Genomic DNA, 17279 nt, shown 5'->3' on the forward strand with positions numbered 1-17279 from the left:
GCTTTCCCTTTGTGATATGGAACCTTGTAGTACAATTTCAGAAAGATCCATACACTTACACACAAGTTATTGTCATGAAACTAGAAAAATGCTTGTTTTTTGCCCCTTTTTTGGCCCCTAATTCCTAAAATTTTGAGGCAATTACCCCCAAAATCAATCCAAGCATTCCTTTTGTGATATGGAACCTTGTGGTACAATGTCAGAGAGATCCATACACTAACACACAAGTTATGTCTGGAAGTTACAAAAATGCTTATTTTTGGCCCCTTTTTGGCCCCCAATTCCTTTACTGTTGGTACCATAACCCCCAAAATCAATCCCAACCTTCCTTTTGTGGTATTGAACCTTATGGTAAAATTTCATAGAGATCCATTAACTTAAACTAAAGTTAGAGTGCGAAAATCAATGTGTCTTCGGATGACGCCGGACGACGCCAGACGACAACGACGACGACGCCAACGTCATACCAATATACGACCACAAAAATTTTTTTGCGGTCGTATAAAAAGTGGTTTTTTGTTGGTTTTTGACATCAGATAGCATCATGAAACTTTTCGTATTATGCTTTATATTTCAGAAGGTGGAAGAGCTGCATTCTTCATATTTTGTATACATATACTGTGCTTATTTCATGGTTTAGTGATCAACCTCAAGGTTTCATGATTAATTTGGTCCGTTTCAAAGATCCAATAATTAATAGGTCAACTATGTTGTGTGTGTAAAAAATTATTGGAAGGTGATGTGTCTGCCTGACAGGGTTAATCTGATTTTTGTCCTCAATTTTATGGTTATTGATAATGTTAAGCTTGTGATACCTGTAGTATAAAGACTCCATCACAATGAGTAAAGCAGGTGAGATATTGCAGTAATGTCAATTGGTCAACATGTAATCAACTGGCCAATGATGAATGCAAATTGATGACAAATGTCTTAAACCATGAAAGTTGAGATGGGTATGGAGGTAGGAATGTAAAACTCATTTTGCAGTTGGTTTAATATTTAGAACTGCATGCATTTTTGGCTCTTGAATTTCCTGGGTTCAGTACATTTTGCAATACATGAATTTCTAATTAGATTTTCCTCTCTCACATTTACAAAAAAAATCCTCTTCAAATGTATAACCTAGAAGTATGTCTGACATAGTCCAGTTTTTAAAGCCAACACAACACTATAAATAATTAACAAACAGTTCACTTGTATAAGCTTTATTGTACCCATGTACATAATCATATACAGAAGTTGGCTCAATTAATTTATAATTAACAAGCTAACAGTTCAAAAACAAGCACGTCTCATATTAACAGCATGATTTGAAAATACAAAATCGAATGAAAAAATCAATTAATGGAAAGTGAAGATGACATAGATAAATATATCTACATAAGTGAATTATAAATAGATTAAGACAATATTTTCTTAATATTTAAAAGCTGATAATCTGATTGAATAACTAATATTTCCTTTTTTTCCACATACCACTTGGAAATCAAGAAAAATGGCAGCTAGATCAATATAAAAATGCTGCTACTATAAATGTCCATCTAAACATCTTAATCATATCTGGTAGCCTTTGTAATATCTGGATGTCATTCAACCTGAAATGATTATGCACCTACAGTACCCACTGTCCATTTTTAGAACTAAGCCAATGTTAACATATCCAAAATGGTTGCAACATTTACAACCGTAACTTAAAAGGTTATCATATCTCTATTATTCTTGATTTATTGAACACAAACATCATCAAAGTAAATATGCTATAAATAAAATTGTTCAATTATCAGCACACTATTTCATTTTACAAATTCCATTGAATCGAAGTACTTGTTAGTCAAGAAACACATTTTGGGGAGATACTAAATACAGACACAATAGGTACAAGGTTTTTTTATGATTTCTTTGTTTTATCAGTCATGCTTTTAATATTTCAAGCACACATATACCATTCATTTGCTATGCAAAAAGTCTGAAACCACAAATTAAAAAACCCACAAAATATTTCAATAAACCATGTAAACTTTCGACCAAGAAACAAAGATACTTTGGATTCATTAATTTTCGAGAGTACCAATTTTCGTGGATTGAGGAAAAATTGCATGTTCGTAGATATTTGATTTCGTGGTTTTGCCCATCTTTGCATACAAAGCCTATAGAAAATTTGTAATTCGTTGAACATTTGAATTCGTGGTTTACCTGTACCAACGAAATCCACGAAAATTGGTATCCAACGAATAATGTTGAATCCACTGTACTTTCACAGTATTCATACATTACCCTCAGACTACTAGAAGAAAACTATGACAGTCTCTCTTCAGTATCTTGGATACGGAAAATATTCAACGTCACCATAAGTGAGTTTAAATATAGTAAAAATTGTATTTTAATTAACTTCATTATCTAACATTCCAGCACTAATATTCAATTTTAAATGATATTTCTCAACATCTTAGATCCATGATGTGCATGTGTATACCATGTTTATGCAAAATCATACTTTAAAAAATGTGCTTCGCCGAGCGCAAAGGTCCAACCATGAACAGTTGGGGTAAAAATGGACAATATTCAAGCTTGATACAGGGCCCCTTTTTGGCCCCTAATTCCTAAACGAATGGGACCATCACCCCCCAAAAACAATCCCAACCTTCCTTTTGTGGTATTGAACCTTTTGGTTAAATTTTGTAAAGATCCATACACTTAAACTTAAGTTATTGTCAGGAAACCAAATGTCTTGGGACGACGCAGATGACGACGTGATAGCAATATACGAATGCAAATTTTTTGCAGTCGTATAAAAATTAACAAACACACTACCATAACATATGGCTTAATCAATTATAAAAATGAAATACTAGAAATACTATGCAAACATTCAACTTGTACATCAAAATACAAAATAACTCTGATTCCAGGAAATATCAAACAAGGAAGGATTTACTACATAATTCATGGAATTCAATAACAGCATTTTAAACATGCAATTTAAATACATGTCTTCCCCTTTAGATAGACAGGATTCCAAGATGGTTTTGTTGGTACTATATATGTATCAAAATTTTGTTGTTTTTTCCTTCATTTTTCAGTTGTAAAATGGTATCTCTGACAAGGAACAAACTATTTCTAAAATTTCAAACAGTGAAATTGAATTGGCTATGGTTCAAGTGTTCTCAGTTTGAGATTTGAATCTTGTTAGACACCTGTATATCTAGATGAGTATGGTACGTGGTTTAATTAATAAATGGAACAATTTTTCTTTCACCATTTTGCCTGTATAACCTCTCCCTAATACAGTTAAATGGAAGAAATAGAAACAAACAGAAAATTTGTCCATAGTAGAGACATGTGCATATCTTAAAATCAAAATCATATAAGTGTAAACCAATTTTCTTGCAAGTGACATATTATGTTAACTTTATAAAAAAAAAATTCCAAACAAAACTGCTATTAAAAGTGGAATTCAGCACAATCAAAAGTAAAGTCACCTAAAGCAGGCTGTAACCCCTGAACAATACAGATATATTACCTAACAAACAGTTGAAAGAGTTCTTAATAAAATTAAAACTGAATTGACCAGTTGAAATATCAATGAACACTTGTACAAGTTAGGGTGTAATAAGTGAGCAGTTTCAGAAAGAAATATATTGTTATGGAACTGTTTATTAATATAAAAAAATTTGTAGGTAATAAATTTCAAACACAAGTTTGTAATTTATTACTTACCTGTTCACATATTTATATACAATATTTTGCACCACAATATACAAAATTTTTTTTTTATATAAATTTCATTTTTACAATTAAATGAACATATACAAAAGTGCTAAGGGGAGTTACTAGATCGAGCTGCCTTATTTTTCATGGACATTAATGCCTTTTCTCTCAATTTACGCTCTAGTTCTTCTGGATTCTCATCTTCATCATCATCCTCACTGCCAGACTTCTGAAATATATATACATTCATTAAGATATAAATACTGACAACATCATAGAAATAAACTCATAGATACCAAGATTTGTTTGTACCCTTAACACATGTTTCTTCTATAAAAGACTAATCAGTGACTCTTGAAAGAAATTAAGTTTAAAAGGCTAAATAACGTATGAAGTTGAAGAGCATTGAAGACCTAAAATTCTGAAAAACAAATTTGTTTCTGGTGCAATTCCGGCATCAATTCATATACATTCATATTGACTGCTGATAAGAGTACAGACTTGTTCAATGAAATATTTTAATTAATGTTCACAAGACTGTAATTCTGTCAGATATATTTTTATTTTTAAGTGGATCTTCAATTAAAAACTTAGGTTAGTATGGTTGGCTGGTCCAGGTGTTTCCCTCCTAATCTTAAGAACTGTTCAATCAACCCTTTCCAAAAATAAAATATGTTTTGCAACTTATAACAAAATGGAGGTCAAGTTGGATTTTCAATATTTTTACTTTTGTCATTCAGGAGTGATGGTCCTTGTTAGATTAGAGCTATTTTCCTAATGCTTGTAGTTCAAAAGGTTTGGTTGATTTGCTTGCTTTGTTTGTATAAATATGTGTTCAAGCATTGTAATTAAGTGCCAATCTGCCTAAGAATCAGGCAGTGGTGAAAATATGACAAACAAAAACCCACTCAAGTTGACATTAATTTTTGTTCCAATTGTATAATTGGGCACGAATATAACATTCGTTTCCTTTTTCTGTTCTGGTAATATAATTTAGTTGAAATGCATTAGAAATTAAAAACTAAGGGGAGCTAACTCTGTAATCTGCTATCATTCTAACCAAAAGTTATCGAGATTTCTCGAATTACCAGACAAGCAGAAATGAAAGACCTACCATTTCTAACTCAGGATGAGGGTAACTTCAAAATAGGATGGTTAGGTAGGTGGTTTTTTTTCGATCATGTTTTGAATTTTTTCTATAAATTGCCCAATTCTTGCAATGACTGACATCAGCAATCAACAGATAGGTGGGGCTTTAGCTTGTAAACATTATTTTTAAATGTTATTGGATGTTAAGTATAATGAAGAGTATAATGTATACAATCTGAAGCCCCACCTGTCTATTGATTGCTGATGTCAATCTTAATTACAATGCTTGAACAAACATTTATACAAACAAAGCAAGCAAGTCAACCAAACCTTTAAACTACAAGCATTAGGAAAATAGCTCTAAAAGAGATATATAATTTCTGAGTTGTAACTTGAGATATATCATTTCTGAGTAGTAACTTGAGAACCTATCAACCAATTCTTTTAAGATTTCCATATGCTGTTTTTTTAATGACAAAATGGAGATTAAGTTCCATTTTTCCAAAAGATGTCTCAAAAAGTGATGATGTGAGAAAATACTAAATTTGATTAACTGACTTCCAATCTAATAGCAAGGCATGAAAAGGGGATGATCATGACATGATAACTGCTATAACAGAGATTCTTACCTCTTCTCCTTGTCCCTTGTCTTTCTTATGTTTATGTTTCTTGTGTTTCTTATGCTTCTTGTGCTTTTTCTTTTCTTTCTTTTTTTTCTTCTTATGGGCTACATCTGATTCTGAATCCTAAAAAAAAATATTCTTTAATCTTAAGTTTCCTTTGTTGATCTCCTTTTCTACAACCATCAATGAGTTATATTCATTTATACTTTTTCTAAATTAAATTCTTGAATAAACTAGTGATATACATCAATTTGATCTTCCCTGACCATAAAAAGTTTAATACAGTCGAACCTCTGTGTGCTATAAAATCTGGGATGAGTCGAGATAATTTCTCTCCCTGCCGGTAAAATTCCTGTTTGATCAATGGATTTTGACCTCTGATGAGTCGATTTTGGTTGATTCGAATTATGGGTAAAGTCGAGTAAAATTTATAGTCCATCAATGTAAAATTAATGTAAATTGGACCCCCAATGTGTTGCAGTTAAAAGTAAAAAATTCTGAAAAAATAAATAAAATAGGATGTTTTTCTTGTGAAATCTAATTATTTTCATAAGTTATGAAAGCTGTGTAAGCATATTTGTATAACAGTCAAAATGACATGTATATGATGACGTGTAATTAAAACCTTTGTTGGTCATCCAAGCAGAACTTTATCGTGTCACCTGATTAAAACGAAACGAATGAACCAAGCCGAGATTATGTAAAACGTTAGAATTAAAATTCATTGATTGCAATAATTAAAAGGATTAAGACAAATATGAAAAATATACAATAATTGAATGCAAAGTAGACAACCCTCATCAGTGATATTTAAGGACTTTGTTCAGCAAGTAATTCCATATTTTAGAGTGACTGACCTTTGTATATATTTGTGTATTGATTTTATTATTAGTATCTGTACTTGTGTGTTTAATTATGGGACTAAAAAATATAGAGCTTGAATACACAATTATAAATTGTTGTATTGAAAATTATATGGGGAATGTGTCTGTGGGACATAGATGATGCCCCCGTTTGCATATAACGTCATAAAGGGACATAACTCAAGAACAGTAAAAGTGACACCACCAAAATTCAAACTTGATCTGTGTTGTGTGGTAATAAGCATTGTGTATAAGTTTCATAACATTTGGTTGAGGCAAACTAAAGTTAGAGAACAGAAACGAAAAATTCAGCAGTTTTTCCATTTGTAAAGGGGCATAACTCTATAACGGTAAAAGTGACGCCACCAAAATTCGAAGTTGATCAGTGTTTTGTGGTAATAAGCATTGTGTATAAGTTTCATAACATTTGGTTGAGGCAAACTAAAGTTAGAGAACGGAAACGAAAAAATTCAGCAATTTTTCCATTTGTAAAGGGGCATAACTCTAGAACGGTAAAAGTGATGTCACATAAATTCAAACTAGATCTGTGTTTTGTGGTTATAAGCATTGTGTATAAGTTTCATAACATTTGGTAGAGGCAAACTAAAGTTAGAGAACGGAAACCAATTTTGGGACGTATGGACGTACGTACAGACGCACAAGGGTAAAACTTAATGCCCCTCCACTACGGCGGGGCATAAAAATGCACAATGTTCAAAGTATCTAGTTAACACATATTTCATGCTTTCGAAATTGATGACAACACACACAACCTCGGATGAGTCAAATCTTTAATAAGTTGAATATTTTTGTCAGTCCCTTTGAACATATGTTCAACTGTTAAAATTTGTCAAATTAAGGACACAAAAACAAATGCTTTACACATCTAAATATTACTTGGACATTTTTTGATAATTTCAAGAAAAATCATTTTTCAAGCTTTTGCATATACATGTATGCATTTTTGTGTTGCCTCAGCATTATAAACTATTGGATCAAGCATGGATTCAACAAAAATAGGGAGGTAATTAATCAGAATTTCAGTAATTTTTACATGATTTTATTAATTCTGAAAAAAGGTGGTTCCACCTCCTAAAGCAGAGATCATTATGTATTTCTATGAGGAACAATTGGCGGCTGAACTAAGCCGATTACTTTTTTTTTTTTTATTAATAACCATACCTCTGAATCACTTTGAGAAACATCTTTCTTCACTTTGACTTTTTCCTTCCTTTCTTTGTCTTGCTTTGAAGTTTCTCTGTCTCGAACTGGACTCCGTTCTTTTTTAACAGATACTACTCGATGATATTCCTCTTCAGCAGGTTGTCTCTTATCAGGACTAGGTGATGATTGTGATCGTTTAGAACCAGTAACATAATCTGGACTGACATCTCCACGACCACGTTTTTGTGGTGTTGGATGCCGTAATGAATCTTTGGACACTTTTTTAGATGGCGGTGGTGACTGTGAACCTTCAGATGAACTACTAGGGCTGGTATGTTTATGTTTTCTAGATTGTGCAGGTGAAGATGATGGTTTTCTATTGCGGGGTGATGGTGATCTATGTCTTTGAGATGGGGGAGGTGATCGTCTATCTCTCTGACGTAACTTATTTTCTCTTGAGTCTCTTATATCTGCAAACTTTTCCGGAGAAGATTCTGAATGCGGTCTCTGCCTTGTGTAATTTCTTTGTTTCTGTCGTGAGTCATACGAGGATTCAGAGTCACGCTTGGGTCGACGAGGTGACATCTGATCCTCTGATTGTCTATTTCTTTTTGGAGGGGGAGACTGTTCAAAAGATTCACGCCCTCTTCTTGGAGGCTGAGGTTTTCTTTGTGGTGAATTTTTCTTCTGTTGTGGATGACTTTCTTTGGCAGCTGGGGATTCTTCTCCTGAGGATTCATTTTCAGAACCAGAGTCAGATTCAGATTCTGATTCAGACTGCTTTTTACCATCAGATGTGTTACTTTTTTTTAGAATTCTGTTATTTCTTTCAGGTTCTTGCTCCTCTTCAGAATCTGAAGGTGAAGGACGTTTAACGTCATCTCTTTTTTTCCTTGGTCTTGACTCAGGAGATTCCTCTCTGAAGCGTCTAGCTGGAGGAGGTGGGGAACGTCTCCTTGGTGGTGGAGATTGAGATCCCCTTGAAGGACGTCTGCGTTCAAAATTTCCTGGAGACCTCCTTCTATAGAAATCTGGAGGAGACATTCTCCGCCTGGGCGGTGGAGGAGATTCAGACCCTGATCTCCTCCTCATCCTCCTAAAACATACACAAAAAAACATAAAACAAGATGTATTCTCAAATTTTTTACAAATCCATTTTCTTCTTTATACAAATTTATATGACAAAAAAACCAAAAAAAATGTTTTTAACTTATTCATACAAAAGAGGTATCATTTGAAAAATGAATGATTGTGATTTATCCTCTTTATGGAATCAGTTTATACAATATGTTTTTCATTCCTTAGTGTCATCAGTAAGCCATGCATGAATGACTAGCCTTTTAAAGAAATCAAATAATAAATTGCTTCGCCGAGCACAGCTGGATACGAAGGCAGAGGTCCAACCCTGAACAGTTGGAAAAAATACCTTATTAACAGGAAATGTTTTTCTTCTCAATATATTTGAATATGTTTAATTACTTTAATTATTAATGCTTTTGTATTTTGTACATTTGTGCACATTTTGTCAACTTAAACTAGTTTCATTTTTATGATATATATTTGTATTGATTTGTTATTTTCAATTATTTTCAAATTAATTACTACAAGAGATATCTGAAATTTCAAAAGCTGAATTTAAACTTCATGTAATTCTTTAAATTATTCCAATGCACCCAAGAAAATATAATTTCAACATCTAAAATATTCTTTTTAATAGGTCCTAATAAAATTGAAATAGATAATTTAGAATTTACTTGCAAGAATATTTGTTCACACAATGTTGATGATACATCTGTTGGTTCAGTTAAAATGGCCATTCGGGCAGTCAATAGTTAGCCATCATTTTTTTACCATCTTAAATGTTGTGTTAGGTTTACTGTATATTCAAGAAGCAATTGGTACTAGTAAAAGATTGAATGTGTTCCATTGGACCAAGGAAAGGGACTTCAAAATGTCAACAATGGGTTCTTGATATAAACAAAATTTTGCAGTGAAAATGTAAAAGTAATTCTATAAATAACATTAGTTGGTTACCCCCATTTTCAAAGTGCCTTCCCTGGGTACCATGTATGTTTAAATGGAACAGCCTTAAGATTTTAATCTTTCTTTTTTAGATCAGATTTAATCATAAGAATAATAGGTTGCTCTGCTCTCTCATGTATAATATTGAAAACACTAATGAGATAGAGACCTTGAGAGGAATCATACCTTGGAGGGGATCTCCTGAACCGTGGAGGGCTGTAATAACGTGGAGGACTTCTCCTGGGGTCGGAATATCTGAAAGATATAAAAAGAAACCTTAAAGTGGCTTCCTGATGAAGAAGATTCTCTTCAAAATACAGTAGACTCCAGCAAATTCGATACACAAAATGTCAGCAAAAAATATCCCATTACCTGATATATTCAATTAAAAGATAAATGTATATTTATTGAATATTCTGCAAAAAAAAAAGGGTTCACCTAATTCTGAGATGCAACTAGCCCTGACCACTGCTGTAGAAAAGGGTGAGGGTGTTTTTTCTTGATTTTTTTCAGGTACAACACCACAATGTTTGAGTAAAAAATTGATCAGCTGGTTATGTAATACTATATGTTTTCTGCTTTTGAATCCTTTGTTTATTTAAATAAATCAAATTTCCTAATTATTTATGTGAATAAACATCTACCATCCATAGTTTGTGTCTTAATTTGTTTCATAAACGAAGTAATATCCATATTCATGCATGTCTATTTATGAAGTGACAACACAGGTAACTTGCTATAAATAGCTACACCAATTTCTCAAAAGTACAGCAAAATCTTGCTCACACTCTTTGAAATTTTTATCAGCTTGTCTTATTAACATGATGACTAATTAAACTATTTCTTCTTTGATATTTAATTAAAAACTAATTTGTTTCTATCATTCAATAGAAACGATATGGAAAGAGGCTTAAATTTAGATTTAAAATGATTACATGTCTGAAGTTCAGCAAATTATTTTTCCACTATCATTTGTCACAGAGTCTCTAAACTGAAATCTTACTTGTTATATATTTTATTTCTTTAAATTACGAAATTTAGTTTGTTTATCAATGAAGATAATAAAGATTGATGAATAAATAATGCATCAAGTTTAAGTTTTCTAAAGATTCTGTTATTGTTCAGCTCATGGTTCTCGAAGCTACACATTAAAATGTAAACAAGGGAAAATGGCGTCCATGACATGTGGTCATGCACATGTTACATAATTATATCTGACAAAAGTCAGATTTCTCTGTTTAGAAGGGATTTAAATGTATATTGCAATAAATTATTCAGAAGGAGGTACATTCAGTTTAAAATTATATTTCTGATTCCGTGAACACACAAGTTTTATCAAAATTTCTCCCAATGTACTGCACTGGTATTTTTAAATAAAATTCATCCATTGTAAGGGCATCTTATTCACATTACAAAGGAAGACAATGAATAAAGACAACAATTTTATTAGGAAATAGTCCCTTTTATTAAGCAGAAACAAAAATTTCTTGTCTGCAAGATTGTACTTGCATAACTTCCGGCCTCATTTTCTGTCAGAAAAACATTGAAAATATCTGATTGTGCATGGTTTTGACAGATTCTTATGAATATTCCTATCCAATTTGCCGACATATTCTTATATCAGATATTCGTTTACCCGATAAAATTTACATTAAACATATAGGAGGGGGGTTTGGTGTTTTGAAATAATATTACAATAGCCGATATATTCATTTAGCCGATATCTGATTAGGTGGAGTCTACTGTACAACATAAAAACTTACCTATGTTTAAAATACTGAAATATTTAAACAAAAGCTTACTTTCACAGATGGAATTTGTTAAACAATGAGACACCTGTTGGACATTGAAATGTTCTCTAAAAAAAAAGCAAATATCTCTCTTTATCTAAAATGTTGCTACAGAGGTTCATTTTAAATATAAGAAAAAAAAATAGTACCTCTGTCTTTGTTCTGGAAAGTATCTTCCCCCTCTGTCATTATATCTGTTATATCTTGGTGGTTCCCATCTTGGCGGTGGGGATCGCCTGTCTCTTCTTGGAGGAGGTTTACGTCCTGTAAAAAAGACAGGATCCTTTTTTTTTACTGTGAAAACTAATTAACACCAATTATAATGTAATATATTAAATGTCATTAAAAAATGTTTGCAACCTCAAAATACCATAACACTTTTTATCTTTATGATGATTGATACTTGTTTCAACTACATATAAGTGTTATTCCAGAAAATGCTATGACCCACCTAAACAGTAAGGTGGCGACAATCTAAAATTAGCAAATATCTGTAGATTAAAAAACACCAACCACACTTAACAGATTTGATTGAATGAATGTTCTTTGTTGACATTACAGAGTTCTCGATAAGTGGTGGTCCTAGGGATTTGACCACCACATTTTTGGGAAGGACCAACACAATTTTGGTAATTTGCAATAGAAATGATGGTGAGGACCTTCATATTTTCTTCAAGAACCACCAAGCAAAAAAAGATTTCGAGAACTCTGTTATTATTACAATATAATCAGAACATTTATTCAAAAGAAATACCAGATCCTGCTCATTGGCCTCATGTCGCAAGATGGCAATGGCAAAATCTGACAATGAAAAAGTATCAAATATGATTGTGAAGTCCTTTCAGGTAATACCCAATGAATTTAAGCAGCAGAATTCAGATAAATACTGTAAATTCAGAAATTATTGCATGCAATTATCATTGGGATTGTAAAGTAATGGACATAAATGCAAGATTAATCATTGCGATGTCAGGAAATTCTGCATACAAATATTGCTATGAAAATTGATAATGCAAGTTTTATTTTTATCCTAACATGATTTTCGCAATAATAAAAACATCACAATAATTTCTGAATTTACAGTAACTGAACAAATTTAGTTCTTCTATTTGGACTCTGGTGGATAGTTGTTTCATTCACAATCATACCACATCTCCTTATATTCAAATATTTGTACAAGTTTAACACATCATTTGCCCAATCAATAAGCTGATGTGACCTTGAGAAATTTGCTTTTTCAGGTGTTCCACAATGGAAGTGGGCACTTCTTCCAGCTTGTCCAAACCATCAAACTTCATGGAATGAACATGCTGTTTCCTTTGTTTTATCAAAAGTCTTTCACAATCTATTGATATTATATTAGCAGATAAACATTGTTTTCAACAGTTCTTCAAAATTAGACAGATAGACGTGAGTTGAGATGGACGAGCTGCTAAACATGTTTAGGTGGAAAATGTTTAATCCACAGGTAATACTTACCAACTGACTCTCTTGAAGAGGAAGAAGAAGAACCTGAAGAAGAGTCAGAATCGTTACTTTCCTCATGCTTACGATAGTTTCTCTTAGCCTGGACACCAGTCTTCTCTGGTGATTCCTGAGTACTATTCTCCGTCTGAAAAAAGTACACAAAAAAAAAATCAATGTAAATACTCCTGTAAGCTAAGTGTCCTGTATAATTTATCATTGTATAAACAGTAAAATAAATCAACCTCTCAACATATTTCATTCTTCAATCCTTACTAATAAGCTCCTAGCAATAGATCATAAATTACAACTTTCACTAGATAGTAATTTATTAACTTTGACATAGTTGCTAACCTTAACAATCAGAAAATCATGTGATGTCAAAATGAGTGTTATATTTTTTAATAGGTTTTCTCAATAGGTTCTCATTCTGTTTAATTTTTAAGATCTGGGTACAAAAAATTGGTAGTAGCTTAGGATAATTTTGCCAAATTTTTCCCGCAATCAGAAAATAAAATGCTCCGCAGGGCGCAGCTTGATACGACAGCAGAGGTCAAACCCTGAACAGTTGGGGCAAGTATGGACACAACATTCAAGCTTGATACAGCTCTGAATTTGGATTGTGATTAAATATTTGACACAGCATAGGTTTCTGACACAGAATGAATGTGGTCTAAGAACTTAAAAATTTTAAATTGGACATTTACCTATTATGGTCCAATATCCAAAATCTAAATACATGGTTAGATTCAGCATATCAAAGAACCCCAAGAATTCAATTTTTGATGAAATCAAACAAAGTTTAATTTTGGACCCTTTTGATCTCAATGTGGACAAAGTTGATAACGGGGCCCAAAAATCAAAAATCTAAATACATGGTTAGATTCAGCATATCAAAGAACCCCATATATTCAATTTTTGTTGAAATCAAACAAAGTTTAATTTTGGACCCCGATTTTGACCAACTTGAAAACTGGGCCCATAATCAAAAATCTAAATACATGTTTAGATTCAGCATATCAAAGAACCCTAAAAATTCAATTTTTGTTAAAATCAAACTAAGTTTAATTTTGGACCCTTTGGACCTTAATGTAGACCAATTTGAAAAAGGAACCAAAAATTAAGAATCTAAATACACAGTTAGATTCGGCATATCAAAGAACCCCAATAATTCAATTTTTTATGAAATCAAACAAAGTTAAATTTTGGACCCTTTGGACCTCAATGTGGACCAATTTAAAAACGGGGCCCAAATATCCAAAAACTTAATACACGGTTAGATTCAGCATATTAAAGAACCCCAAGAATTCAAGAATAAAACCCCATTGAAATTGATCAAGAAATAAGCAATTTATACGAAGTATCTTCTTTTGCACAATACTGTGCAATTGAATATTTCTTGCTATTGCGCAATACTGTACAATTGACAATTTCTTGCTATTGCTCAATATTGTGCTATTGGATATTTCTTGCTATTGCGCAATACTGTGCAATTGAAGATTTCTTGCTATTGCGCAATACTGTGCAATTGAAGATTTCTTGCTATTGTGCAATACTGTGCAATTGAAAATTTCTTGCTATTGCACAATACTTATTATATAATAATTTACACATCCTGTTTGGTGTGCATCTCCTACCATATCATTATTATTTGCTTTTAAATATTAATCAGAAATAACCAACTTAAAATGGAAAATTTTAAAAGAAAAAAAAAAGGAAAAAAGAAAAAAAAGAAAAAAAAAAAATCCCCCCCCCCAAATTTTTGGAACCCCATTATGATTCATCACCCCCAAACTCAATCCCAGCCTTCCCTTTGTGGTATGGTACCTTACAGTACAATTTCAGAGAGATCCATACACTTGAACACAAGTTATTGTCTGGAAACTAGAAAAATGCTTATTTTTGGCCCCTTTTTGGCCCCCAATTCCTAAACGTTTCGGGCAATTACCCCCAAACTCAATTCCAGCTTTCCCTTTGTGATATGGAACCTTGTAGTACAATTTCAGAAATATCCAAACACTTACACTTAAGTTATTGTCATGAAACTCGAAAAATGCTTGTTTTTTGCCCCTTTTTTGGCCCCTAATTCCTAAAATTTTGAGGCAATTACCCCCAAAATCAATTACAGCCTTCCCTTTGTGATATGGAACCTTGTGGTACAATGTCAGAGAGATCCATACACTTACACACAAGTTATTGTCTGGAAGTTACAAAAATGCTTATTTTTGGCCCCTTTTTGGCCCCTAATTCCTTAACTGTTGGTACCATAACCCCCAAAATCAATCCCAACCTTCCTTTCATGGTATTGAACCTTATGGTAAAATTTCATGGGGATCCATTCACTTAAACTAAAGTTAGAGTGCGAAAACCAATGTGTCTTCGGACGACGACGTCGACGCCAAAGTCATACCAATATACGACCAAAAAATTTTTAATTTTTGCGGTCGTATAAAAAGGGATAAAATGAATCATCTTAAATTTGTGTAATCATTCTATTAAGTCTCAGGAATCTGGGTTGAAAACTACAGGAGTTTACACAAAATATTTACCCACTTTCCCTTTCCAACAACTCCCCTTAAATCACCATACTATTTATGAGCTTGTTTCGAATTCTGACTCATCCATTCCAGCCAAAAATGGAGAAAGGTCTATCATACTTTTATTATTTCAAGTCTTTAACAAGTTAAAAGATCCTGACCCTTACACCTAGTTTACCATATTAAATTTGAGGAATGACTAATATTTTTTCTGTCAATGAAGAAATAACATCAAAAATGAGGTGCACACTTACGCAGGTTATTCAAAAGTGTGCACCACATTTTTTAGGTTATTTCGAATAGACAGAAAAAATATAACAGTCATTCCTTGTAACTTAATTCTAAATTCCATTTTTAAGGAGTAAATTTTTGGTGACGTCACGGTCACATAAAAAAAATTATGTCTATGAGCTGATAGACAAATAAATCACTTTGAGCCAATCAGAAGACGTGTTACATCCAAAATTAAATTATTAAGAAATATTTGCATTCTCCAATTTTTTTATGTATAAACTTCATATATTTTGGTATTTAAAAAAAATCTCTAACAAAAATTCTTACCACAGGTCTTTTTTCTGCATTGCTGTCATCTGAATCAGAACTATCTGAGCCACTACTTGAAGAGCTAAAAAAGAGTTGATTGCATAACAATAAAATAACTATTACTTCAACAAGAGTTCACACACTGAAATGTCTCACCTATTTTACTTCATCCTTCATTTCATGTTGTAAGTCTGTAATATGAAAGTTTTACTACAAGTATCACATAAACGTAACATCATCAATTTTCTATGAAAATGAGGTCAAGGTCAGATGAACTATGCCAGACAGACATGTACACCTTACAATCATTCTATACACCAAATAAAGTGGTCCTATTGTTCATTATACATGAGAAACAGATCAAACCAATAAATCTTAACAAAGACCAATGAACTATGAAAATGAGGTCCAGGTCACACAAACCCTGCCAGACAGACATGGACACCTCACAATTGTTTCAATACACTAAGTATAATTGACCTATTGCTTATAATATCTGAGAAATAGACCAAACCATAAAAACTAAAAATTGTTCAATGAACCATGAAAATGAGGTTGATGTCAGAGGAAACCTACCAGTTGGACATGTACACCAGACATGGGGTAATTGAAATATGTAATTGTAATTGACCGTAATTAATTACAATTTCTCAAGTAATTGAAAGTAATGTGTAATTGAGCATTTTTTCAATTACAAGTAATTGAAAGTAATGAATTACAAAGCCAAAATTGTCTGTAATTGACAATTACTTTTCAATTACAACTCAATTACATTTGAAATTTTGGAACAGAAAGATTGAATCTTGTGTTTTCTCAAAAAATGATGACATAATATAGGTTTCTTAATTTATGTAGTCAAAGAACTTGAAATTGGTTATATGAATTGAATTTATATTCAATTAAAGATTTCTTGCTGTTGTGCAATACACTGTGCTGTTGCCCAATACTTAGTAAATCTGTTGTCAGACTATTAACAAATAAAGTTCAATTAATTCTCAATGTCATATTAGAAATTTATGAAAATATAAAGGGAGCTTACATCAATAGATATAAACAATTCACCAAAGTTTCATGAGAATTGCTGAGAGCATTTTTGAGTTACTGTCAGAAAACTGGAAAATCCCCCCTTTTTTAATGAATAAAATCCCACAACTCAGAAATGTAAAATCTAAAATATATAAAAATCAAAAGGGAGCTCATGTCAATAGATATAAACAATTCACCAAAGTTTCATAAGAACTGCTGAAAGCATTTTTGATTTTTTGTCTGAAAACTGGAAAATCCCCCTTTTTTTATGAATAAAACCCTGTAACTCGGAAACGTAAAATCTAAAATATATAAAAATAGAAAGGGAGCTCATGCCAATAGATATAAACAATTCACTACAATTTCTTGCAAGTTGGTGAAAGCATTCTTGAGTTATTGTCCGAAAACTGGAAAATCCCCCTTTTTTAAATGAATAAAACCCCATAACTC

At 32.3% G+C, this 17279-nt stretch overlaps 1 protein-coding gene across 2 annotated transcripts in view; it reads right to left on the reverse strand.

The window, feature by feature from the left end:
* Positions 1-1189: 1189 nt before the first annotated feature.
* LOC127724023 (serine/arginine repetitive matrix protein 1-like) overlaps positions 1190-17279 on the reverse strand; it is a 29879-nt gene continuing 13789 nt past the window's right edge. For both annotated transcript variants that reach the window (XM_052230774.1, XM_052230772.1), the window contains exons 9-15: positions 15822-15885; positions 12739-12871; positions 11409-11523; positions 9656-9724; positions 7466-8543; positions 5427-5543; positions 1190-3937 (exon numbers count right to left, since the gene is read on the reverse strand). In XM_052230774.1, coding sequence (XP_052086734.1) covers positions 3818-3937; positions 5427-5543; positions 7466-8543; positions 9656-9724; positions 11409-11523; positions 12739-12871; positions 15822-15885 — 1696 coding nt within the window. In that variant the 3' untranslated portion in view covers positions 1190-3817. The remainder of the gene's footprint in view (positions 3938-5426; positions 5544-7465; positions 8544-9655; positions 9725-11408; positions 11524-12738; positions 12872-15821; positions 15886-17279) is intronic.

This window comes from Mytilus californianus, unplaced genomic scaffold, assembly GCF_021869535.1.
Source record: "Mytilus californianus isolate M0D057914Y unplaced genomic scaffold, xbMytCali1.0.p SCAF_14, whole genome shotgun sequence".
NCBI lineage: Eukaryota > Metazoa > Mollusca > Bivalvia > Mytilida > Mytilidae > Mytilus > Mytilus californianus.